The sequence below is a fragment of the Medicago sativa genome, chromosome 3 (assembly GCF_051527215.1).
Source record: "Medicago sativa cultivar Bolivia chromosome 3, Bolivia_mono, whole genome shotgun sequence".
Lineage (NCBI taxonomy): Eukaryota > Viridiplantae > Streptophyta > Magnoliopsida > Fabales > Fabaceae > Medicago > Medicago sativa.
The window spans coordinates 8,776,213-8,802,026 of NC_140751.1; the positions used below are offsets into that span (position 1 = coordinate 8,776,213).

The following is a 25,814-nucleotide window of genomic DNA, read 5'->3' on the forward strand; positions in this document are numbered from 1 at the left end:
AGAGAAAAGGAAAAGAAAACAAAAAAGAGGAAAAAAAATTAGGTCCTTAGAAAGGACACACCTAATGCATCACCCATTAGAGCAAATGATAAACAAGGGGTTGCTCATTGACCGTGACAAGATGGTCTGAACTATTAGCTCCCAACTTAGCGAGAACGTCTGCACATGAGTTTCTTTCTAAGGATATGGTGAATAGTAACTGTCCAATCCTTATCAAGATAGTTCCGGATGAGTTCCAAGATATTGGCATAGTGATGGAAACTTGGAGTGTCCTTTTGATACCAAATACACTACATATATAACACATAAGTTTTGGGGAGATTAGTCACTTTAGTCCCTGAATAAGAAAGGAGTCGTCACTTTAGTCCCTGAATGAAGATAAATTGCAAAATAGTCCATGAATGTAGACTCTGTTAGTCAATTTAGTCCCTGAATGCAGACTCCGTTATTCAATTTAGTCTCTGAATGTAGACTCCATAGTCACTTTAGTCCCTGAAATTGACTAACAGAGTCTACATTAATTCAGGGACTGTTTTGCAATTTCTCTGCATTCAAGGACTAAAGTGACTACTCATCTCCCATTCAGGGACTAAAGTGACTGATTCCCCTAAGTTTTTTTTATAACATGCTTCCCAACACAACTTGATTCCAATCCAATAATTCTCTCTCATCAAAATAATTTATTTTAATCATTCTCTCCCATCTAAAATATACCAAACTAAAGTCACCAAAATGCGAAGTCACTAAGTATTCCCTAAATTGGCTTTGGGAGAAAATTGTTATGAATCAAACCGGATCTTCAATACGTGTATACAAAGAATGTAACATCCAAATAAAAGTTCTTTGAACAAGAGAGGGAGCAAAAGAAAAAGAAAAAGAAATAATAAAACAATAGAGAACGGGGTCAATTACAATAGGCATCTATATTTGGCCTTGAATGACCTCACACCTTAACCCAGTGGAGATACAAACAATACTATACACGTTATTATTACTAAATGAGTTAGACATAGAGAGAACAAAAACATTGGCTTTGGTAGGTTGCCACAAGTAAACGGCTTGATGATGTAATAGCCTACTATCTCAAACAATAAGAAATCGAGATACACTTCATTGTTTTTGGCATTAAACCCTAGAAGAATTATTGCTTGGACTATGTGTGCATCAATGTGATAGTCTTTCACAAAATATTCTTAGTTTCATGATGATGATGTAAGTAGGCATGGCACCAATCCGCTAACACCATGTCTCCAAATATCCCTGATCAAAGTGGATACTCGCTGTTACGCTATAATCAAACTTATTTGGCTCACCCTATAATCCAGGATTACGTCAACTCCAGCATTAGAGGAAGAGAGAAAAAAAATGAACAAAGATATTTATTTGGCTCACCCTATAATCCAGGATTACGTCAACTCCCCTCACACTAGGGAAATTTTTACGCTATAATCAAACTTGATTACAAAACATTTAGACACTCAAGTCTAAGACTTCATGCCTCTCCTTGAAGACTTCCTATAATCCAACGATTAAGAGTTTATAATAATTTGATGTTGTTTACACTTCAGACCCAAAGAGTGGTAAACAAAATTAAGCATAATTTTTCTAAACACTTAAGAAATTCTAAGATGAAAGTTTGTAAGAATTTTTCTAAGTGTTTTTGCGCTAGAAATTTGATAAGAGTTTTGGCACACTTGAAAGTGTATAGTTCTCTATTTTTACACTCAAAACCCTTTTATAGGAGATTTGAATAGATTCGTTGCTTGGAGAGAGTGCAACCACATCAACTTCCTTGAGAATTTTTCTTCAAATTTGAAATATTTTGCCTCCTAAAAATAATTTTGTTGAACAATACTTTAAAATTCTTTTGTTTTTTTAGAATGATCTGTTGCATCTAATTTGTCTTTCATAGAGATTTGTCCCTTTATGCAACATGTCTTCTTTTGATTCACCAAGGAGAAAACATACTACTGATCTAGGATAGATCATGGACAATGATGTTTCTTCAGAAGAAGACAAAACTAGTCAAATATTTTTTAGAGCATTGACCGTTGACTTAATCTTTCAGATCTTCGTCTTCAGATTAGAGCTTGCCTTTATAACTTGGGATAGCAATATTCAACTAATATTCAACTAATATTGAGCTTAGGAATTACCAAATGAACTGTGATTAAACATAAATAAAGTTCATTATAACAATATTCAACTAATAATTGAAATTATGAGATAGGAAATACAAGCCAAAACGATATATGCAAGGGAATTACCATAAGCTCACAATAACTTCATTCACTCTACTAGAAAACTTTAAGAATTAGCTCAAATGGCTCCAAAATGAGGTTGATGATGAATGCATGAATGAAATGCGATGATAAACAAGAAACAATGACTGAGGTTGAGTGGAGGTGTAGAAAATTAGGGTTGACATTATCTTTTGTCATTAATATATGGCATGTCATTGTACACTTTCTATCCTCCTCTTTGCCTTATTCTCTTCTTCCAATAAAGATTCATTTGACTCGGTATCCAAAAAGAAGTAACATTTTGTTACTTCACGGAAAATGCTAACTAGTGTTTTAGGATACTACTCCATCCGTCTCAAAATATAAGCAAAATTCACTTTTTAGGTTCATTCATTTAATGATGTATGTGGTTCATAATGACCACATACATCATTAAATGAATGAACCTAAAAAGTGAATTTTACTTATATTTTGAAACGGAGGGAGTAGTTATTATAAGGGGTAATAGTCATTTTAGTCCCTGAATGTGTAGCAAGTAGTCACAATAGTCCTTCAATGTATCAAAATTCCAAAATAGTCCCTGATTGTCCACTTTGTTAGTCAAAATAGTCCCTAAAGTTTAAATAACCCTTTAATACTCACAATAACTCTTTTGATATAAGGACTAAAATGACAATAAGTAAGTACGTATAAGGACTAATATGACAATATTAACGAATTATTTTAATATCAAGGACTATTTTGACTAACAAAGTGCACAATCAGAGACTATTTTGCTATTTCGATACATTGAGAGACTATTATAACTACTCGTCACTCATTTAAGCACCAAAGTGACTATTTCCCCTTATTATAAAAATATATTATATTAAAAGTTGTATAGTCAATTCCTCAAAAATTTAAAAATTCTCATTTTTAATTTAAAACAACCTTTTTTGGTTTATTTAACGGAACATTGATTAACATGACCCTTAATTTAATAATCTTGTCCCAAAATAATGTTGAGGTTACAAATTTTGGGACAAACATTCCTTCTAATCAGGCTCACGACTCCTGTGTGTTTCTTCTGTACTGCACTTCAAATGCACTAGAGTGTTGTACTATTTTGCATCATTTCGATAAACTTAGCCAACAAATATATGCACAAAATCAATACAACTCAGTATCATTACATCTTAAAAGATTATAACCTACTAATTAAATTGAGCTTCTAGATCTACTTAAGTACTCATTGATAAAACCATAAAATATCATTAATTTACTAATTTAACTATTTAATTTTAAATTTAACGATTTAATATCTTCGATTTAAAGATTATAATGTAATGCTCATTGTTACGAGCAATGCATCAACGAAAAATAACGAAAGGTGTTGACCGGTTAATTCATCCCACTAAACAACATGTATTGCGCCAAATGTGGAGTTATACTTGTTCCTTTCTTTACTTGCGTCCATTCTTACTTTTCGTCGCTAAATTTATCGTACCAAATAGCACTTCTCTTTACATGAAATCAACAAGAGTCTTCCACTTTAAAAATAAGTTTCATGTAAAAAGCGGTGATACCTAAATCAATTTAACCTCCCGAGTGAATGTTCAAAATAATTTGTTTATAAACTCTAATTTATATGCATACACACGATCAAAACAAAGGTATGTTCTTGTGATTTTAACTCAGTTGATAGAGACAATGTATAATATATGTAAGGTTTGAGGTTCGAACCCCGATAAAAAAAATCAAAACAAAGGTATTGTCAAATATAATACGCTAATTTTGACAAGCCAATACTCTTTTTTTTTTTTTATTTTATTTTCTTCCATTTCCTACCATCTAACTAAAAAATTACAAAAATCGTCTTGAGTTATATAATTTTGTCTTATAATATTTTCTTTCATCTCATTAAATGTTAAGAATTTAAATTTAAATATTGTCAGCTTACTGCTATTTTTGCTCAAAAAAAAAAAGCTTACTGTTATTTTGTAACCGTATTTTTAGTCGTCTAAATATTAGAATTATGCAATTTTTATCTTGAAGTTTTAATTGCGTGTGAATTGTGTGATATCCCGGATCTCTTTCATACAACCACACGTGCTTTCACACAATATAAATGTTATTAACTGGTTTGGTAATTATTATTTTGTGGAAGGGAGTGAAGCGGTTAATTTGGTTTGGTGATTTAGGCGTGTGGGAGTAAATTAGAGATGCTACAACTAGTATATAAGTTTGTTGTCGATTTGATGATTAGTCTCGTGTCAGATTAAAATAAAAGTTGTGGCGAGTAAACCATCAAATAGTTAAGACAATCTTAAATAAGTCTGGAATTGTGGATATTTCGAAAAGGCCGCCAACTTTAATAAATTATCAAATTGCTCTATAAATTTAACATTAAATTATTATATTTTATCTTTAACCACTTACCATCAATTTTGTTTATAACATTTTCATAAGAACAAATATGATTAAAATTTGATGAAGTTTAGAGACCTTTATGAAATATTCATAAGGGTTATTTGAAAGTGTATTACAAAGTTAAAGACTAATTTAATAATTTACTCTGTTATGAGTTAGGAAAAAAAGTAAAATATTATTTGATAGATAGATGAAATAACAATATTCATCAAAAACTCAAACACAACACTAAAGAAATCGAGATTTAAACTCTAATGATGACGTACAATATAAACAATTTTAGTATTTTTTTTTAATCAAGTAACTATAATTCACCTTTTAAGACGAGTAAATGAAGTGTTCGATTACGAACCCCAACCCCATATAATATAATGCATTGTCTTTTAACAATTCAGTATTTTTATTAGTTGAGTTATAAATATGTAAATTTTATGTAGATATTTAATGATGAAAACTTTATTATTTAATACTTATATTATTGTATCCATAAATATGTAGTAGTAGCATAGTACTATAAAGTTAAGATTAAGAAAATAGAGAGAAGAGAATGATAGGTGGTAGCATCCCATAGGTACCAAAATCTCCATTCCATTTCCACCACCTCCTCTCTTCCCTTCCAATTCTCTCTCTCTCTCTCTCTTCCCTTCACTTTCTCTTTCTCATTCTCTCTTTCTCTCTCTTCCTAAGTACCATTTTCTCTCTTTCTCTCACTTTCACTCACACGATGTAACTCTGTCTTTGTTTCTCTCTATCAATTCAATCCCAATGTTGTGCTCTTTCTTCGCTCGGATCCTTCTTCAACTCCTTCACAAACTTCGGTCTGGATCCATTTTCCACCATTTTCGTTTCATCGATAATGTTTTTCTCTATTTCATTCTTGCACTTAAATGGGTCACATAAATTTTCTCTTTTTTTAATTTAATTTATTTTTTTGGGAATTTTTCATTCAGATTTTTGCATTTAATGTTATACAATTAAATGGGTCTGATTAATTTTCTGTTTTTATTAATTTTTCAATTTTATTTAATAATTTTAGCTAATTTATTTTTGATGTAGGAATTTCAGGGACACAGTTTTCACTGTTTCATTCAGTTTGTAGCTGAATTTCAGCTTCTATTTCATCATATAGATAGATTGTTCTTTTATTGGGAATTTCAGTTAACACCTTTGGATCTTAAATTCATTACTATCACTTTCTATTTCAGGTATATATTTTTCACTCTTATTTATTTATTTATTTACTTTCCTTTGATAGTAATTTATTTATTTATACTTGTTGAACTTTGAACATAGGAATTTTTATGAATTAGATGAATGATATTTTGTATTTTTTTATTTTTCCCATGTTAATAATTTTGTGATAATTGTGCTCCAAGTTGCTTTAAACAAGTATTAGATTTTATTAATTTTTTATGTTCCTTTCTTTGATAGTTATTATTTATTATTTATACGTGTTGAGCTGGAAAGAATATTATAGCGTCGTTTGATTTATGTAGTCGACCCAACTTACTGGGATAAGACTTGTTGTTGTTGAGTTTTTATGAATTAATTAGGTGGATGATAAGTTGTATATGTTCATTTTCTCATGTTATTGATTTTGTGATAATTATGTTTCATGTTGTGTAAACCAGTATTAGGATGTGTGTATGGGAATTTTTGTTTGATACTGTTGTTGTATTTATTTTACTTCCTGATTTGGTAAGGCATAATTAATATGATTTGAAACTGCAATAAATCTTAGTTGGTTTCATTTTAGTGGTCTCTTTCCTGATTTACAGGATTTCATCAATGATTTCTCAGAGCTGTTATTAATAGAAACTTAAATTTAAATTTTGTATGCTTACATAACTCTTTCATCTTAAAGGATGGATTTTGCTTGGCTTTTATTGTGGTAGCTCTGTTTGTATTTGAGACACTTTGATAAAGATCATTGAATTGAATTATATATTTGTCTCGTGACGCAACGTGTCCCGGTCCCCCACGCAAAACTAAAATCGAAATAATGGGAGAGTAAATTTAGGACATTAATTGCTTTTTATGAAGGGTTTCATTTTACCTTTTGGCCTTTTAAGTAATTTAATTTTGTGGTTGTAAAATGATTTGCAGACACTATTGTTTAAGAGATGAGTCGAGTGAAAAATGAGATTGAAGATGATATGCTCTGCAACGATCAAACACGGTCACGGTCGAATGGTGAGGTTAATGGAGGAAGTGTTAATGGTGGAGTTGTTCTGAAGAAAGGGCCGTGGACATCTGCAGAAGATGCTATTTTGGTTGACTACGTCAGGAAGCATGGAGAAGGCAACTGGAACGCTGTTCAGAAGCATTCGGGCTTGTCTCGTTGTGGAAAAAGTTGCCGTCTTAGATGGGCAAATCACTTAAGGCCAAATTTAAAGAAAGGATCATTTACTGCTGATGAGGAGCATTTAATTGCTCAACTTCATTCCGAAATGGGAAACAGATGGGCACGTATGGCTGCGCACGTAAGCACACTTTGTCTTTTTTGTTGCCTTACATCTCTAGTTTTCGTGTTTCATTTTTTTGTTTCTTTTGCTTTTTGTTTAATATATGAATATGCTATTTACCAATTGCCATAGGTGATGTCAGTGATGTGTTCATCTTCAATGTATCTTCTTTATGATTACCCTGTTTTCTGTTTAATTTGTCCCTATCTATATGAAATAAAATAGTTAGATTTATGCAACACAGCACTATTCAACAACAAAAATGTAGATAAATGAATGAAACTGGCTATTTAAATAAGAGTTTAATTACCATAGACCGTCGATGTAATTTTTTTTTTTTTTACACTGTCAGCAAATCACAACTTTCCATATGTGTGTAACTTTAGAAGTAGTTATTAAGGATAAAAGTCAAACATTTTTAATGATCTGACAGACTTTACACTGACAGTGTATGAGTTAAATCGTTTAAATAATCTAAATACGTACGGTTTCATCTTAATAGCTGGTTGCTTGTCATTTAGTAAGATTTCATACTTAAAATAAAACAGTCTGTATAAACACCATTTGATATTAAAAAATTGTGTTGTTACACAATAGAGAGCCTTGTAACATCTTTGTAGATTTTACATGATATCATCGTGTTTGCTTAAAGAACTGAGTAATCAGTATTGTACAATGTTCCAGAAGACATTCATATCTGAGCATCGAATAATTTTTTTTCTGTATACAGATCTCTGTTAATTTAAATTTGTATACCGAAATATATTAACATAATTATGAATTTTCTAAACATTAACTTTATTCAATATATATCATTGAAACTGTCGAAGCCTAATAAAAAGGAGGTTTCCAATGTCAGGTGATCACATCATTCTTGAATTTGTGGTCTTCTGCTGCTCAACAAAAAATTTCTTACGCAGCTTAATGAAATGACAGTTATATCAATTTTAGAGTATATCAGTTGCCAACAGACAAACTGTGTATATCTGAGTATTTTTTGTAATAACAATAATATATGTATTTGAACATTGGTTAACCATTTTTTTCTTTCTTTCTTGAGATTGCATTAATTGTAAAGAAACTTGTTTATTTTTCTCTCTCTCTCCTTGCATATCACCCAATGTTTTGTAATTGCAGTAATCAGTTTCCTGCTAAACTCATTCACCTTTTCATTCAGTCCAAAAGATAATTTTTCTTTCTTTAAAAATTAAGTTTGAGCCTTAGATCATATCATATCATATAGTACCTCTCTCGTCTTTTAAGGACATGCTACTGTCGGATGGGGCCACAGCCACGGGGGATTTGATCCCCCCACATGCAGAATCCCTATTACTGTCTAAATTCCATTAGGAGCTCTATTCCAAAATTTATAAGTTGGAAAAGCCTAAATGGTAAGGGTTGTTAAGACATTATATAAGTGCTACATAAATTTGTGAGTTGAGTGAAAATATGAGGTGATAGATCAATTATATCAATAAAAATGGTTGTCTTCTCGAAAATAGGAGATGCATCTCTCACTTTAGAGGAGCTAAATCTGTGTGAAAAAGGAGGTTTATTGATAGCTTTAGTTTTCAGATAAATGCTTTTAATAAACTGTGTCCTAATACTCCTGGACATTTTGGTTTTTCAAATAAAGAACTATCCTCCATCAAGGGGAAAGAATGCTATTGATCCCAATGATTTTTTGCTTCTATTACCACATATTAATTCCTTAATCCATGATTATTTTTTATGATTGATTTCTTTTGCTTTTAGTTGCCTGGTCGTACAGATAATGAAATAAAGAACTATTGGAATACTCGGACCAAGAGGCGTCATCGGGCTGGCTTGCCACTCTATCCTCCAGAAGTTCGTTTGCGAACAATGAAAGGGAGTAAACATGGCCAAGGCACTGGTGGAATCAATGATGGTGATAGAGGGCATCATGATTTCTTGCCGAAAAACAACTATGAGATGCATGATGCAATATTTGACAATTTGAAGCAAAATCAGGGAATCTTGCCTATTACAATTTTGCCCGAGAATCCTGATATTTCTGCTAATAGCATTATGCGAAACAGTCTTGATTCTCCTCCATATTGCAATCCTGTGCCATCAACAATGTCTTTTCTTGGTTCAAGTGGAACGAACAAGAATTGGTTTTATCCATTTTACCATGTTCAGGATCATAGTTTTGATAAGACTGCACAATCTTTTGGATTGCATTCTCCTCTTGATCCTGGTCTCCCCTCACATAACTCGATGTATTACCGCCATTCCGTATCAAATGGCAATTCCTCTACTTCTAAGCCGACATCCAAGGCTGTGAAGTTGGAGCTCCCTTCACTCCAATATCCAGAAACCGGCTTTGGTGGCTGGGGGGGTAACTTTCCCCCATCTCCACTGAATGAGTCTGTTGATGTATTCAATCAGTCTCCTCTGCCACATGGTGCACAAGAGTCCGGTTGTTCTTCACCAAATAATAGTGGCACGCTCGAGGCCATTATTTATCAGAAGAAGACACTTCCAAATTCAAATAACAATTGTTCTGACAAGAGTTCACATTCATCTACTACAACTCCTGTTGACGGAGGTGAGAGTTCTGCTTTGAACATGAATGAGACAGAATGGGATGACTACACTGACCCTGCATCTCCCTTTGGTGCAACCTCAATCCTGAATGAGTGCCATGCTGTTAACACCAATACAAACTCATGGGATAAATTGACACCTGCTCAGAACTTTAGTGGTTAGTACCTTTTAATGCAGTATACCGAAATACTAATAGTTAAACTTGAAAAGCATTTTCAAATTCGCGCACACTTCTATATACACCTTTGGCACCATGCAAGACTTCACAAATATATATATATATATATATATATATATATATATATATATATATATATATATATATATATTTTATATTAATTGCTTTATTATATCATATGCTTCATTATTTCATTTGAAAAATAAATACTTAAAATCAGTGGTAGATTTCCCCCTTTAGTTTCTGTTTTTAGTTTGTCATTTGCAAGAAATCTATATTGTAATTCCTTGCAAAAGTTTTGATGTTAGAAGTTTCTGCAGGCAGCAATGTTAAATATGAGCCTGTTGACCAAGTTTCTACCCCAAACAGTGAAAACCGATCTTTGTCTATGTTGAACATCACTTGGCCAGATGTCATGTTAGCTTCAGATTGGCATGAGCAGTGCTATGGGCACGAGAAGAACATGACCGAGGCTAGTGACAACCTAACAGATTATAAGCATGTGGCTGGTGGGACTTATTCTTCAAGTACAGGGGGTCGCTTTATGCACATGGCATGACATGCTTATCTGATCTTCATTGAGAAAACTGTTGAAATGAATATTATGAACTTTTCCTTATGCATTCATGTTATTCTTTTGACATGAGTATTCAGTGTAATATGCACTTATTGTAAACAATCTTGAAACTCTTAGGATAATGTGCTTTTTCAGGTATTTGAATAATTTGTATAATGACATGGCACTTGAAACTTTGGATTGCAAGCTGCTAAATGGAGTGACTATGTCTTGTATTTCTTTGCTCATGTTTGCAGATTGTGTTGATATTTGGTCATTGATTTGAGTAGCTTGATTAACATAGATAATGATGATTTTGATGTGGTCTCCCCCACCCCCACCTCATGTCAGTTTGGCAGAAGTTTGGAAGCTTTGATAGCTTCTGGAATATTACAAACATGTTATATATAACATGCCACTGAATAGCTTTATTTACCTTATATACATGTTTTCTAACACTTCCCTTCAAATTGGGAGTAATCAAATGATGTATGTGATGATGAAGTTCATATTTCTTCCATTTCATGTGTTATTGTTCGATTGATTTTGATTCTGGTATGTGACTCGTAATTATAGAGGTACATTTTGCATATTTAAGCTTACGTATTTTTTAAAACATGTGTACTAAGAATATTTATTATACCTATATTTTTGTTTGGTATAATATTTTACGTATTTTTAATAAGATAAATGTTTTTTTTCTCTCTCAAAAGAAACATACTTTTAGTAAGAGAAATGTTGACATGTACTCTTACGACACATGCTAATTAAATATATTAATATTGTAATGGAATTTTGCATTTAATTCTTTAAAAATTAAAAATAAAATTAAAATATTCAACTCAATTTTTTAGTTTAAATTCCTTCACATATAAAAGCAACTTTCATAGCCACTATTTAAGAAATCCATTATAGGTTATAGGTTTTATATATTATTATCAAATGATCCCTACATCATGTCATTCGTATACAACTCAATGAACTCATGCATATTTTGCTTAAATGATAAAAAATTGAGTTTTTATGTATTATTGGTGTGGTTGGTGGAAAGTCTGTAATCAAATTCTATGAAACTCACATTGATGGGAAGAAAAAATAAGATAAGGGTTCACCTTCTGAAACTTCTATGGGTTGAGTTGTAGTAGTTGCCATTAGTTCAACTAATGACAATTGCTCTTTAGGCACCTAGTAAAAGCCAAATTAAAAAGTGCCTTAACCGATCTAGTAAGTGTCGAACGACATTTAATCGTTAAATGTTGTCCCCATGATCAACGAGCATCAAACTTTTCTTATCCATTTGATGACCCAACTAATATCAAATAGGAGCAGAGTTTCTTTCTTATACATTTGCAATTGTTGTGATTTCTGCAAACTAAGAAATTATGGAGGTTATTAAGGGAGAAAAACTCCTCTCACTCTCAACTTCTGTGAAGGTGTTGTTAGACATGCTTGTTTCCAGTGAGTTAATGGACAAGTTCAGGATCACTAAGCTTGACGTTTCACTCTTGAAAAAGCTTTAGACAACATTGGTGAGGGTTCTAACTGCACTCAACGATGATGCTGGTGTCAAGGAATGGTTGGATATGTTATGATATGCTGTTCTTGAAGTTGAAAATTTGTTTGATGAAATCAACACTGAGGCATTGCGTTGCAAACTGAAAGTGAAGATTGTTGGTCTTTAGTTGCTAGACATGCATTTGGAGCATCGAACAACCTGCAACGGTCTGATCTGTATGAAATTGGTAGCAAAATTGCAAAAAAATGCGATGGATTACCATTAGCTGCAATAGCACTTGGGACTTTTCTTCGCACCAAATTCTCCCCAGATTACTGGAATTATGTGTTAGAAAGAGATATTTGGGAATTGATAGATTATGAGGTGCAACATGCTCTACAATTGAGCTACAATTATCTACCGGCTCCTTTAAAATGCTGCTTTGCATACTGTTCAATTTTTCCAAAGAAGTCCATCTTAGAAAAAAACATGGTAGTTCAGTTGTGGATTGCAGAAGGCTTAGTAGAATCGTCCACAGATCAGGAAAGAGTTGGAGAAGAATACTTTGATGTACTAGTGTCAAGGTCATTGATACATCGAACAACTATTGGCGATGAGGAAGAAAATTTTGAAATGCATAACCTCATTCATGATTTAGCTACAATGGTTTCATCTTCATACTGTATCAGGTTGGACGAACAAAACCTACATGAAAGGATACATAATTTATCATACAATAGAGGGTTATATGACTCATTTAATAAATTTGATAAATTGTATGGAGTAAAAGGTCTACGTACCTTTCTAGCATTACCATTACAAAAACAACTGCCTTTTTGTTTGTTATCGAACAAGGTAGTACATGACTTGTTGCCAAAAATGAAAGAGTTGCGTGTGTTGTCTTTGTCGAACTACAGGAGTATCACTGAGGTTCCCAACTCTATTGGAAATTTGTCATACCTGCGGTACTTAAATCTTTCTCACACTATGGTTGAAAGGTTGCCTTCTAAAACATGCAAACTTTACAATCTGCAGTTCTTGTTATTGTCAGGCTGTAAAAGGCTCACTGAATTGCCCGAGGACATGGAAAGATTGGTTAATCTACGCCACCTTGATGTTACTGACACTGCATTGAGAGAGATGCCCGCACAAATAGCCAAACTAGAAAATCTTCAATTTTTGTCTGATTTTGTTGTGAGCAAACATGATGGTGGATTGAAGGTTGCAGAGCTAGAAAAATTTCCCCATCTCCATGGAAAACTTTCCATCTCACAACTACAAAATGTTAATGAACCCTTTGAAGCTTTTCAAGCCAATTTGAAGATGAAAGAGAGAATACACGAGTTAACTTTAGAGTGGGATCGTGGTAGTACTTTTTCAGATTCACAAACTCTAACTCAAAGTGTTGTGCTTGAACGTTTGCGACCTTCAATAAATTTGAAAAGCCTCACTATCAAAGGCTATGGTGGAATCAGCTTTCCAAATTGGTTGGGTGATTTTTTATTTGCTAACATGTTGTATTTAAGGATCTCAAATTGTGATAATTGTGTACGGCTTCCACCCCTTGGACAGTTGGGTAATTTGGAAGAACTCATTATTGATTCGATGCTTTCCATAAATAGTGTTGGTACAAAGTTTTATGGAATTGATAGTTATCCTTCATTTCAACCATTTCCCTCCTTGGAGACTCTGCACTTTGAGAATATGCCAGAGTGGGAGGAATGGAACTGTATATCACTTGAGGAACTGAAAATATCTTATATAGTTGTAATTCAATGATATCATTTACCGTGGGCACTCTCTCTGTCCTCAAGAGTCTGTTTATCGAGGGTTGTAAAAATCTGAAATCGATATTAATTGAAGAAGACGCGTCGGATCATTTCTTAGAAACATCAAAATATGGGATTGTAATGAATTGGAGTCTTTTCCCCTAGGTGGATTTGCCACTCCCAACCTCGTTTATATTGCACCGTGGAAGTGTGAGAAGCTTCATTCCCTGCCAGAAGCAATGGACACTCTTACAAACCTTCAAGAGATGGAAATTGACGATCTACCAAATCTTCAATCTTTCATCATAAATGATTTGCCTATGAGTTTACAGGAACTGACTGTTGGCTCTGTTGGAGGGATTATGTGGAATACCGAGCCAACTTGGAGACATCTCACTTGTCTTTCAGTGTTGCGAATCAGCGGTGGTGATACAGTGAGCACGCTCATGGTGCCATTGCTGCCTGCATCTGTCGTGACACTATACATCTGTGGTCTTAACGATACAGGCATTGATGGGAAGTGGCTTCAACATCTCACCTCTCTCCAAAACCTCGAGATTGTTAACGCTCCCAAACTTAAATTGTTGCCAAAAGAGGGATTGCCTCCCTCTCTTTCCGTACTAAGTATCACTCGTTGTCCATTATTGAAGGAAAGTTTGCGGAGGAAGCGAGGGAAAGAGTGGCGTAAGATTTCTCACATTTCATCCATAATTATCGATGACGAATTGATCACATGAGTTTCCTGTCCAGGTGAGTCTCTGAAATACTTCTTTTTTGTTCCTTTCTTATTAATCATCAATTAATATTTTTTAATTTCATTAGTAACATCAAAATAAATATTTTTGTTCCTTTCTTATTGTGCCAATATGGATATTTTATTCTTCTTTTTTTACTTGCTACCATCCCAAATAGGTGCCACTATTGAGCAGAATTCTTCAATTGTGTGTGTCTGTGTGTTGCTGCTAAGTGGATTGCTCATGAAGGCAACATACTTCTCCAATACTGGTGACCTGTTTTCCACTTCCCCAGTTATATCGATGAGCCTCAATTTTATGCGAGTTTTAATTGTACCCTTCGCCAACGATGTTGGATATTAGCTTTCAAAAGTTACACTCAATTTGATTAACTAATATTCCCTCGTTTAGTTTTTTCACTCTGTTTTAACATATACGTGTGATGCATGTACAAAAAATTATAACTTATTGATGAGTGTAATGCTTCTGTAAATGCAACGATTGTAATCTCAAACAAACATATGTTGTATGTTACGTGACTGTAATCTCAAACAAACCTTTCGGCCCTCTGCCATGCCACACCAAAGAAATTTCCTTTGGATTTGATTTAACTCGTGTGTAACTTGCGCGGGAGCCTTGAAAAAAGAGAAAAAATTATAACGGCAGACTGCTTAATACTGTATACTGAATCAATTAGAGTGACTATTGGATTCCATGTCGAACAATGCCTCGGATTGGCTCCAACTGGGATGCCAAAAAACTTGAATGGAATAGGTACAATCTGATATGCTAGAAAAGATGAGGCAGCCTCTAGAAATGCACCATCAATATTAACACCTATGAGTTTATTTAGTGAAAATTGACTTTCAAACCTGATACGAACTCAAAGCTTCTGAGTATGGTTCTTAAGCACTACAAATTATCCCATGATTCTTCACCTAAAAAGATGGAATCGTTCGCAAATAATGATGCATGGAACATGGTATCAGGGGCCAAGCTATGTTTGGATAAACAGTTTAAATAGGGGCTTACAGTATAAGTGTTTATCATATAATTGCTTATGTATAAGATTTTTTTTAACGTGATAAAAAAATCAAATTGCTTTCATGTAAAGCTATAAGATGTTATCATAAGCTATGCCGAAGAGCTTATAGAAATAAGCTAAAAATAACTAATGGACATGTAGTAAGTTGCTTCTATAAGCACTCCCAAACAGTCTTACAAGTACTTATGTCAGTTGTAGATAAGCTCGAATAAGTTCGAATGTGGTGTGTTGGACTTGGAACTACTACTGCCATTTTTTCCACTTTTACCATCTGATTCTGAAGGGTCCTGCATATCATCTTTTGATTTAGAACAGTCTGACATGGCAAGGGTACTACTGTCTTTTTCAACAATGCAGCTACCGCAACCTTCCTCTATATGTTTTAAGGCTTTGACCACCTAGTAGTAATAATATGTATAAAAAAAACACAATGAAAGATATATTTTTTATTATATGGAAAATATGTAGTGTACTTAACAAGTTAAGAAGCTCAGATATATGACATGACAAGAACATAGGAATATGATAGATTTAAAAATTGTAAGACAAGGTGAGATTGTAATGCATCACTTGAAGAAATTAGTATAAACCTATTAAAATATCAAAAATCAAAAGAGATAAATAACAATGAAAACTGTAAAACATAATTATAAGTGTCTGATATAGGTTATGACATGTTAGACTTACTGTTTTGAAGTGTTTGTGTTTCTTTGTTAACAAGTTATCATGAAACTCGAATCAAGCTATATGTAGTAGATTAATTGTTCTTCTTTATTAGTGTCATATAGTCAAAAAATCCACATAGTTGATGCCTATGTAGCACCGAAACTTCAGTTTAAAGTCGTGTCCGACATCAAGACGACACCGATACACGTGATTACATTCAATTCTGTCATTTTCTCAAATTACTACCACTTTCAACGTGTTAGTGTCAGTGTCGTGTTCGTGACTGTGCATTGCTTCATAGGTTGCTAATAAAAGATTGGATGGTGCATTTCTAAATTTGCCAAATCGGATCTAAAATACAAAATATTAGTATGAACTGTCCGATCTTCATTCAACAGCTTAGGCTTGGATTGTCATGTGAACTCCTAAGATGAAGTTCTGCAACTAGACTTTGACAATATGAAAGTGGAAGATAAAGAAATAGTAGAAGTGCAGACTTACTGTATTCATATCCAATCGTTTATGAGGATCTTTGTTAAGACAATTTCCAGCTAGACGGCTCATCCAAAAGATTTGATGACAATGATGTGAATCCATTATCCTTCCATCAACAAGTTTTTGACAATTCCCTTCTCTTAGTAGTGGTCTAGCCTGGGAAAAAAATGACCAATCGAAATTCCTAGGATGTTGAACTTCTTAAATTATTCTTAAAACAGAAAAACAGATAAATAAACACACTCAGGAACACAAACTAATGATTACGGAGGTCGGATTATTGTGCTTACGTCTCTGACAGCAGACTGAATGTTATAGTTTCTTGATTATGCAATTCTTAGAGCTATAGAGTACAATGCAATGTTTAAAACAACAATCCAGATTACATGTTTATCCCGCACTCCGCATCGCTACATTCAAGTGCATACCTACTTATTAGTGAAAATGAGCCATACTCGACGAATACATATCTTGATAAGCTTTTTCGTAACCTTAAACTTCCTCCCAAGTACATGAAAAATAATAAAGGCTAATTAAAGTAAGCAAGCATACATAATAAAATGAAATCACAAGCATAGTTCTAAGTTGTGGCCTTCAATTGCAATTGCGGCTGCAATGGCCACGTTTGTTAGCATTTTAATGCAATATCAAGATTTCCAACATAACCGCAAATTAGAATCACGATCACAAGTATTACATTGCATCATGTATGTACTTTCAAATAGCATTGAGTTTCTTACCCATCCTACTAGACTCTTTCCTCCAAGTCTTTTGTCTGTAGTCCTCATTCCAGTTATTAGCTCAACAAGAACCACTCCAAAAGAATATACATCTGTTTTATTTGATACTTTACCATATGCAGCATATTCTGGTGCCCAATATGCCAGATTTCCAGGACATTCTATTGAGCATGAGAATTCTTCACTTGCAATTTTAGCCAAACCGAAATCTCCCAGCTGAGAAGAACATAGAAGTAATTTAGTTCTCCCTCTTTATTTTTAAGGTTGGTCACGGTGTAACTTTTTAAAATGTAAATTAATCACAAACCTTCGCTTGTATGACTTTTAAAGTAAATATGATTTAAGTCAAATATTTTTAATGATCCAATGATTATGATTGATTGATAGTGTAAAACGATGTTAGTGCATATCAATTGAATTCTTTATTTATATTCTAAAAAACTTAATGCACATGTCTACTTGTTGTAAGTATATGAAAGAAATATAGCAATATTACAGGTTGAGTGCAAAAGCGAACAATAACAAATAACCACATCTGATTATGTTAAATCTATATGAAAGAAAATTTAATTATGTTAATAAGATTACCATAGCTTCATAATCATGTGTCAGAAGAATGTTGTTTGGTTTTATATCTCTATGTATGATGTTGTTCTGATGAAGGTAAAGCAATCCTTTGGCAGCACCATTAGCTACTTTCACCCGATCTTGCCAGCATAGAGGTTTACGAGAGTATTCTGCATCATCATAATAGTATTTAAAGTGAGTATCTCCTTATTGTAAATTTATACTCTAAAGTAAACAAAAATAAAGGGTTTTGAGGTATCTGGCATAGCAGCCGCGTTTTCCTGCAATTCGTCGATTGCAGGGTAACTGCAGCCGTGACCGCAATTTAAGAACATAATCAGGAGATGCATTAACTCATATATTTGTTAAGTTTTTATTTTTATATAGCATACGTGATAAATGTTGGTCTAGTGAACCATTGCAGACATATTCATAAACAAGAAGCCTATGGTTTCCTTCAGAACATAATCCAAGCAACATGACAATATTTTCATGTCTTGCTTTGCTTAATGCATCAACTTCAGACTTAAACTCCTTCTCTCGTTTGTGACTTGCATGTAAACATTGTTTAACAGCAATCTTCTGTCCATGAATCTCCCCTTTATAGACAGAACCAAATCCACCTTCTGATAGAAAGTTCTTTATAGCAAAACCTTGTGTTGCTGCATGCAATTCAGCATATGTGAAGTCTCTTCTTGTCCAATCAAGTTTTGGTCTCTTGTTGTAGCACATTGAACAAACAGAATTCTCTGATGTTTGTTCAACTATTTGATGATGTTCTTCATGGTTATTATGATGAGTGAGAGACATTTTGGAAAAGGGAGAGAGAGAATTTACATTAACCCTTTTTGTAGTGTTGAAAAAGGTTCTATTAGCTTTGGAATTAGAGCCAAAATTTGGACTTTGTAAGACACAATGTTGTTGACACTAGGATTCCAAAGGATGCTTAGTGAATGATACTAGGGCTTGAAACTATATGAATTTAGTTTATTGATTATTTTGCATGAGATCCTTCTCTAATATAGTTGTCAACTTTTTAGTTTTTAATTAATTTAAGTTAAAGTTCACGTGACTTGCTAAGCAAGGCATAAAATTCTTAAAGCAACATAGTACAAAACGAAGAAAACTCCAAAGAGGGAGTTTTGATGATATCTATTTGGATTATATGTTGTATTATTTTTAAAGGGATATAGTCATTAGAGGAACATTGTTGAAGATAATGATTGATAATTTCTATACAAGGTTGGAATATACCTAGAATAACAATGTTCAAGAGATCTTTTTTGAGAGAAATGTTCAAGAGATCTTGTTAATTAAGGAAAAATTAAATAATATTGAAGAGATTTACACATTAATCTCTTGAAAATCACAGCTTGTAAGTTTTTGTATATACTTTAATAATTGTCAATGGTCTCTTAGCAGTGTTCATATATAACAAGTTCTTGTATTGTCGGTTGGATTTTTATTTCTTCCCATGTTAATGATTAGTTCCTCTCTTTTTCCCGTTGATCCTTTTCTTCATAAGCAACAAACTCGCTTCTTCTTATTCTTGTTTTATTACAAAATAATGCAACAAAAAAAGCATATCAAATTAATTTTTATTTATGTACAAATATATAAATTTAAATATATTCACATACACTAAGTGCATCAAATTTAATATGAAAATATAAATGCATAGAAATTAATCTGATAGTATTCTCTTCTTTATTTATATTTTTGTAAGAAAACAAAAAAAGATGAAACTGGATGGTTGCTTTGGACGAAAAAAAATCAATAGGAAAAAGAGAGGAAGTTCACATTAGCAATGGGAAAAAAAAAAAGCAACCAACAATACTAACACCACAAACAACGGAAAAAAGTAAGGTAATAATCAAAGATTGGTATTACTTTGGTGGTTTTAATGAGGCTGAGAAGTTGGCCGAACAAAGAATTTATTTGGAACGAAAGATAATCTTCTTATCAATAGATGTCTTCATTTAAGGTGTTTTGTTTCCCTAATTTTTTTTTCCTGTTGCGTTCCTATTTGAAGTGTTGCATTTTGTTTAATAATCATCTATTATAAAAAAATATTTTATATGTAAAGCAAAGCTAAACCTCCTTAAAAATCAAATGACCTTAAAAAGCATCATGAAAAAGATTCAACCTTTAATCTTTTTGCATTCAACACAACACCAAACCCACCTGGAGTTGTAATCCACGAGTAGCACGATGATAAACCCTAATCCACGATCTGCAGAATTGAAACGAAACCCGCACGGAGTTGTACTCCACGAGTAGCACAATGATAAACCCTAATCCACAATCTGCAAAATCGAACCAAGATCTGATATCTGAAAAGTTATTAGCTTTTTTTTTAATGAATCAGTGTAATTAGATAAATATAAAATTGAGTATCAAAATCGATCTTTTATGCAATCAATTATATCATCAATGATACATGAAACTTCCTAATAAAATATAAATTGTTCTTCTTCTACCCAAGCTAGGATGACTTTGTTAATTTGACTATAAGGATAAATTATTGAAAATAACTTAAGGTAAAATAGGTGAACCTAATTATATATATGGTAACCTATTTTGATGGTGAACCAAAATGGAACCGAAATTGACAACCAACATATGGTAACCTATTTTGATGGTGAATCTATTTTACCTTAAGATATTTTCATAAAATTTATCCTTTTAGTCAAATTAACAAAGTCTTCCTAACTTGGCTAGAAGAAGAACAATTTATATTTTATTAGGAATTTTCATGTATCATTGATGATATAATTGATTGCATAAAAGATCGATGCTGATACTCAATTTTATATTTATCTAATTACACTGATTCTTTAAAAAAATTAATAACTTTTATGATATCAGATCTTGGTTCGATTTTGCAGATCGTGGATTAGGGTTTATCATCGTGCTACTCATGGAGTACAACTCCTTGCAGGTTTCGTTTCAATTTTGCAGATCGTGGATTGGGGTTTATCATCGTGCTACTCGTGGATTACAACTCCGGGTGGGTTTCATGCGGTGTTGAATACAAAAAGATTAAAAGGTTGAATATTTTGTCATGATGCTTTTTATAAGGTCATTTGATTTTTAAGGAGGATTAGCTTTGATTTACATATAAATATATTTTTTTTATATAGGCAAAGAGTTTGGGAGAACGACAGAACCATAGTGATTTCATCAATCCAACCATAATCCTAATTAGTAAATAATTTGAAACTTGTTTATGTTTTCTATTTATTCTTTTTATTGATCAATTATTTATCATCTCTTCCTTTCTCATTGCCTTCGAAAGGGTAAAGAAGGAGATCAAGAAAAAAAAAACAAATAGAAAACATGCACATGCATTAATATTCACTAATTAAGTTCAGGTTTGGATTTCTGAAATCACTCTAGTACCCTGATTCTGTCAAATATACTTTCAAACTAAATGAGATTAAACCAAGTTCAACACTTCAAATTGGAACATAAGAGAAAAAAAATTATGAAAGCATACCACCATAAATGAATACCCCATTTGATAAGGAGTAATGCAGATGGTCTTAAATGGAGAGGATCCCAACTCCTTGTTTACCATTTCTTCCTTCTTGCATTGCCTTCAACATGGTAAAGGAAGTGATCAACAAAAATAAGAGTTACAAAACATGCACATGTACAAAAATATTTACTAATTAATAAAATTACCAATTATTAGGGAATGAAATAGAGTGGATTAAGGCAATATTGGATTAACCAAAGGAAAAAAAAACATCAGATTTGAAATGGAGAGAAAGAAATTCTTAAAAAAATAAGTAATGAAGTTACAAAGAACTAAATTCTCTGTTGGAGCTGTCATTCCTCTCTCAAATTAAATTCACTAATTAAGTAACATCGTATTTTAAATAGATCACTCATATGCAATTAATTGAACTCAGATAGGTATGTAGCCTCTAGGGATACACTTGTGTTTTGGTGATATTAATCATGGTTTTCATAGTTTTTTTTTTTCGTTTAAATTTATCATGGTTTTCATAGTTGTAGATAACTGCATTGTAAGTTACTACATCAATTCTAATTCTACTAAAATCCATTTCTTTGCACATTGTAACAATTTCATCAAACCAACATTGGTTACATAAACTCCAACAAGTAGGCTCACATTTCATTTCATCATGCAAATTTAGGGACTCTTGAAAGCATTTAACCTTCACATAACCATCGATCATGGAGCCAAGTCACAACATTAGTCAAACTCTCATAAAAGTCATCTCTTGCATAATCATCATGGCAAAATACTTCTATCATCCTTATACAACGTGTACAAGTGTGTGTTATATGTAAAAACATCTGGAATAACCCCCGTTTAATTCATCTCCCTCAACAAATTTTATATCACGTCCTACGCGATTTTTTAGGCAAAATTCGAAAGAATTGAATCGTATGTAACTTGATTTGTCACCGAGTTATTGGTTACCAATTCATCAAAAAAAGATTTTGATGTTGTTTAAATAAATTTTGATGAATTGTTTCCAAACTATTTGATACCTAATCAGGTTACTTACAATTCAATACTATTATTTTTTGTGTCAAAGAGCTTGTGGATGGTGGCAAAAATTTGTTGAAATAATGAATCAAAAGAGAATTGAAGGTGATGGTTTACATATAACATAACACATAGTTTGACATGATGATTATGGAAGAGATGGCTTCTAGTAGTGTTTGCCTAATGTTGTGAGCACAATGGTGGATGGTTATGCAAAGGCGAAATACTTTAAAGAACACCAAAATTTGTATGATAAAAAGAAGTGTGAGAATACTTTTATGTTGCATCATACACTAGTTGTAGTTTAAGCTAAGTTTAAGTTGGTTTTGATGAAATTGTTAAATATGCAAATAGATGAATGCCTATAGAATTTAAACAAATGTTGTAACCTATAATGCACTTTTAACAACTCTGGAAAATATGAAAAGTATTACCACAAACAAAATTAGATAATATCAAATATGTAATTTATTCTCTTGAAATCATAACTTATATTGCATAAATGTGTTACTAGCTTGAAATAATCTCTCAAATAGATTATATCCTTTCAAACAAAAATATGGTACAATATTATGGAAAAATGATGAAATTTGGTAATTAATGGAGCTATATTTCTGTTAGAGAATCAAGTTTGACAAATTGGTCAAATATGTATACCATCACATTTTATAGGTTCTAGTATTTCAATATATTCAACGTAGAGTAACTAAAATTGTACTCTCTTAATAGTAAACCATATATCTATGACAAAGAAATATTACCTTTGCTAAAACTCTCTTCTGTGATGTCTCTATTTATCATGTATGTTGTATCTATCCTTGTTTTCTTCCATAAACTACCCGTACAGCATATGCTACTCCTGATCAATAAGACCACATTAACAATATTAGATGAAATTGAACAAACTTATGATATAGGTAAAATTCTGAATATGAAAAATATATTTATATAAGCAACAAATCCACACCTACCTCCACATCCACACCTATTGGTAAAAATCAAGAGAGAATAGATTCACTTGGGAGGTGCATCAGCTGATCCAAATTTATTTCTTGCAACAAATGGAATAATGTTATCTAAAATATCATTATGAATGAACAAGTAGTCATTATAAACATATCATTTAATAAAAAATTACATGTTGCATTTTTTTTGTCCGCGTGAACATATAGTTAGATTAAATCAGATATATTTTTTTTTTGTCCGCGTGAACATAGCTCAGTTGGTTTGGACAATGCATAATATATGCAAGGTCCGGGTTCGAACCCGACCACCACCAAAAAAATCAGATATTTTTTTTTTAAATAATAATTCAAACTGGTCTAAACATGATTTTTATTTTGAATCGGATGACATTTGGTCTAAAAAGCGATTCAAACCGCACTACGAGCAACTCTAGCAAGAGCACGAACATTCCCAGGACAAAGTACAATAACTCATCCCACAACAAAATTTGGCTCGCATCATCTTATATGAAAAAATTATATAAAAAAATAAAATAAAATATTTATTGTTTGAGATAACAGATCAAAACCCCTAAAGCAAGGTGAGGGAACAAAAAAAAGATAAAACAAAGCAAAGCAGACCAGCGAAATAGATGACGGTAAAACCAAACCACAGGTATTCTGTTTTGAAGAAGAATCAAGAATAAAAAAGAACAAAGTATACCTTCAGTGTAGTGATGAACTCTTCTATCTCGTGTTCACTGTCACCAAGAACATTGATTTACATGCCACCGTGAGAATCACCTCCATCTGAATTGCAAACCATTTGTGATGCATGAGTTGAAGGTGTGTATGAGAAGATGTTGCGGCAGCAGAAAAGAAGAGTTTGATGATATTATGAGATGGGGTTGAACCTATTTATAAGCTTGAGGCAAACCATACCCTATAATCAAGAGAGGAAAAATTATAGTAAAAAAAAGTGAGAGGGGAGGTGAAAATCGAAAGAAGGAAAAAATTCAGAAAAGGAATAAGGATTGACGATGTAATTCATGAAGAATTGTCGCTAAGGAGGAAAAAATCAAAAGAAGGAAAAATTCAAAAAAAAAAGAAAAAGAAATAAGGATTGAATAGAAATAAAGACTGATAAGATAATTCATTGAGTGCCGAGTGGGTGGGGTTTGATGAAACTTAATGTAGAAGATTACGAGTAAAGGTAATTTTTGGTATAGATGGTTTGGTAACATAGAGTGTAAACCTGTTTTGAAGGTGAGGATATGAAGGTGCTCCAGCAGCAGAAAAGTAGAGCTTGGTGATGTTATGAGATGGGGTTGAACCTATTTATAAGCTTGAGGCAAACCAAACCCTAGAATCAAGAAAGGTAAAAATTTATAGTAAAAAAAAGTTAATGGGGAGGTGACAATCGATAGAAGGAAAAAATTCAGCAAAGGAATAAGGATGGACGAGGTAATTCATGAACAATTGCCACAAAGGAGGAAAAATTTGAAAAAAGCAAAAAATTGAAAGAAGGAAAAATTCAGAAAAGGAATAAGGATTGAAAAGGAAAATGGATTGACGAGGTAATTCATTGAATGCCGAGTGGGTGGGATTGGATGAAATTTAATTTAGAATATTAATAACAAAGGTCATTTTTACTATAGAAGGGTTAGTAACATTTTTTTTTAGAGTGTAAACCCGATTTGAAGGTGTGGATGAGAAGGTGTTGCGGCAGCGGGGAAAAAAGAGCTTGATGATGTTATGAGATGGCGTTTGAACCTATTTATAAGCTTAAAGCAAACCAACCCCTAGAATCAAGATAGGTAGAAAATTCAAGTAAAAAAAAACCGTGAGTTGGGAGGTGAAAATCAAAAGAAGGAAAAACTTCAGAAAAGGAATAAGGATTGATGAGGTAATTCATGAACAGCTGCCGCTATCTAAAGAAGGAAAAAATCGAAAGAAGGAAAAAATTGAGAAAAAGAATAAGGATTGATGGGGTAATTCATTGAATGCGGAGTGGGTGGGATTGGATGAAATTTAATTGAGAAGATTAATAGTAAAGGTCACTTTTGGTATTTTTTTTGGAGTGTAGACCCATTTTTTTTTTTACTTGCAAGAAACTAACACACACACATATGAGATATTTTGAGTTCGAACCCAAGAAACCACAAATATCTAGTCTAATAATTTTGAATTTATCATTTGAGTCGGAACATACGAATAGACCCAATTTGGTCCTTGATAAGTTTCTTGTTGCGCATTTTAGTCTCAACATAAAATTGTATCAAACTAATCTCTTACATTTTTAAATGAGAGACAAATTAGTCTCTCTATTATAATGAATCGTGACAAATTTGTGATACATGTAAAAATGTTAAAGAACTAATTAAATATTATTTTTAATCAAGGATTAGATTG

The 25,814-nt window shown here is 32.6% G+C and overlaps 2 protein-coding genes and 1 pseudogene across 6 annotated transcripts; 2 read left to right on the forward strand and 1 right to left on the reverse strand.

Annotated features, from left to right (window-relative positions):
* The first annotated feature begins 5,173 nt into the window (after nt 1-5,173).
* On the forward strand, nt 5,174-10,670 carry LOC146935467 (transcription factor MYB65-like). Of its 2 annotated transcripts, none has more exons than XM_085750651.1 (5): nt 5,174-5,470; nt 5,709-5,857; nt 6,759-7,135; nt 8,873-9,845; nt 10,187-10,670. In XM_085750651.1, exons 3-5 carry the CDS (start codon nt 6,776-6,778, stop codon nt 10,423-10,425), a joined length of 1,572 nt encoding a protein of 523 aa, XP_085606777.1. In that variant the 5' UTR covers nt 5,174-5,470; nt 5,709-5,857; nt 6,759-6,775; the 3' UTR covers nt 10,426-10,670. The 2 variants fall into 2 exon arrangements, with proteins under 2 accessions (XP_085606777.1, XP_085606778.1); XM_085750652.1 differs by having other exon boundaries at nt 5,718-5,857.
* Nucleotides 10,671-12,085: 1,415 nt separating this feature from the next.
* LOC146935468 (putative disease resistance RPP13-like protein 1) lies at nt 12,086-15,010 on the forward strand (annotated as a pseudogene). The gene is made up of 3 exons (XR_015029959.1): nt 12,086-13,646; nt 13,679-14,436; nt 14,599-15,010. The product of XR_015029959.1 is annotated as a putative disease resistance RPP13-like protein 1 (transcript).
* Nucleotides 15,011-15,408: 398 nt separating this feature from the next.
* On the reverse strand, nt 15,409-24,264 carry LOC146935469 (proline-rich receptor-like protein kinase PERK8). 3 transcript variants are annotated; one of them, XM_085750653.1, is made up of 7 exons: nt 24,127-24,264; nt 23,430-23,509; nt 23,220-23,317; nt 17,955-18,103; nt 17,367-17,582; nt 16,633-16,782; nt 15,409-15,863 (listed from the first exon to the last, which is right to left on the reverse strand). In XM_085750653.1, exons 2-7 carry the CDS (start codon nt 23,435-23,437, stop codon nt 15,654-15,656), a joined length of 831 nt encoding a protein of 276 aa, XP_085606779.1. In that variant the 5' UTR covers nt 23,438-23,509; nt 24,127-24,264; the 3' UTR covers nt 15,409-15,653. The 3 variants fall into 3 exon arrangements, with proteins under 3 accessions (XP_085606779.1, XP_085606782.1, XP_085606780.1); XM_085750656.1 differs by lacking the exon at nt 24,127-24,264 and adding an exon at nt 21,511-21,532 and having other exon boundaries at nt 23,430-23,476; XM_085750654.1 differs by lacking the exon at nt 23,430-23,509 and having other exon boundaries at nt 24,127-24,262.
* Nucleotides 24,265-25,814: the final 1,550 nt, after the last annotated feature.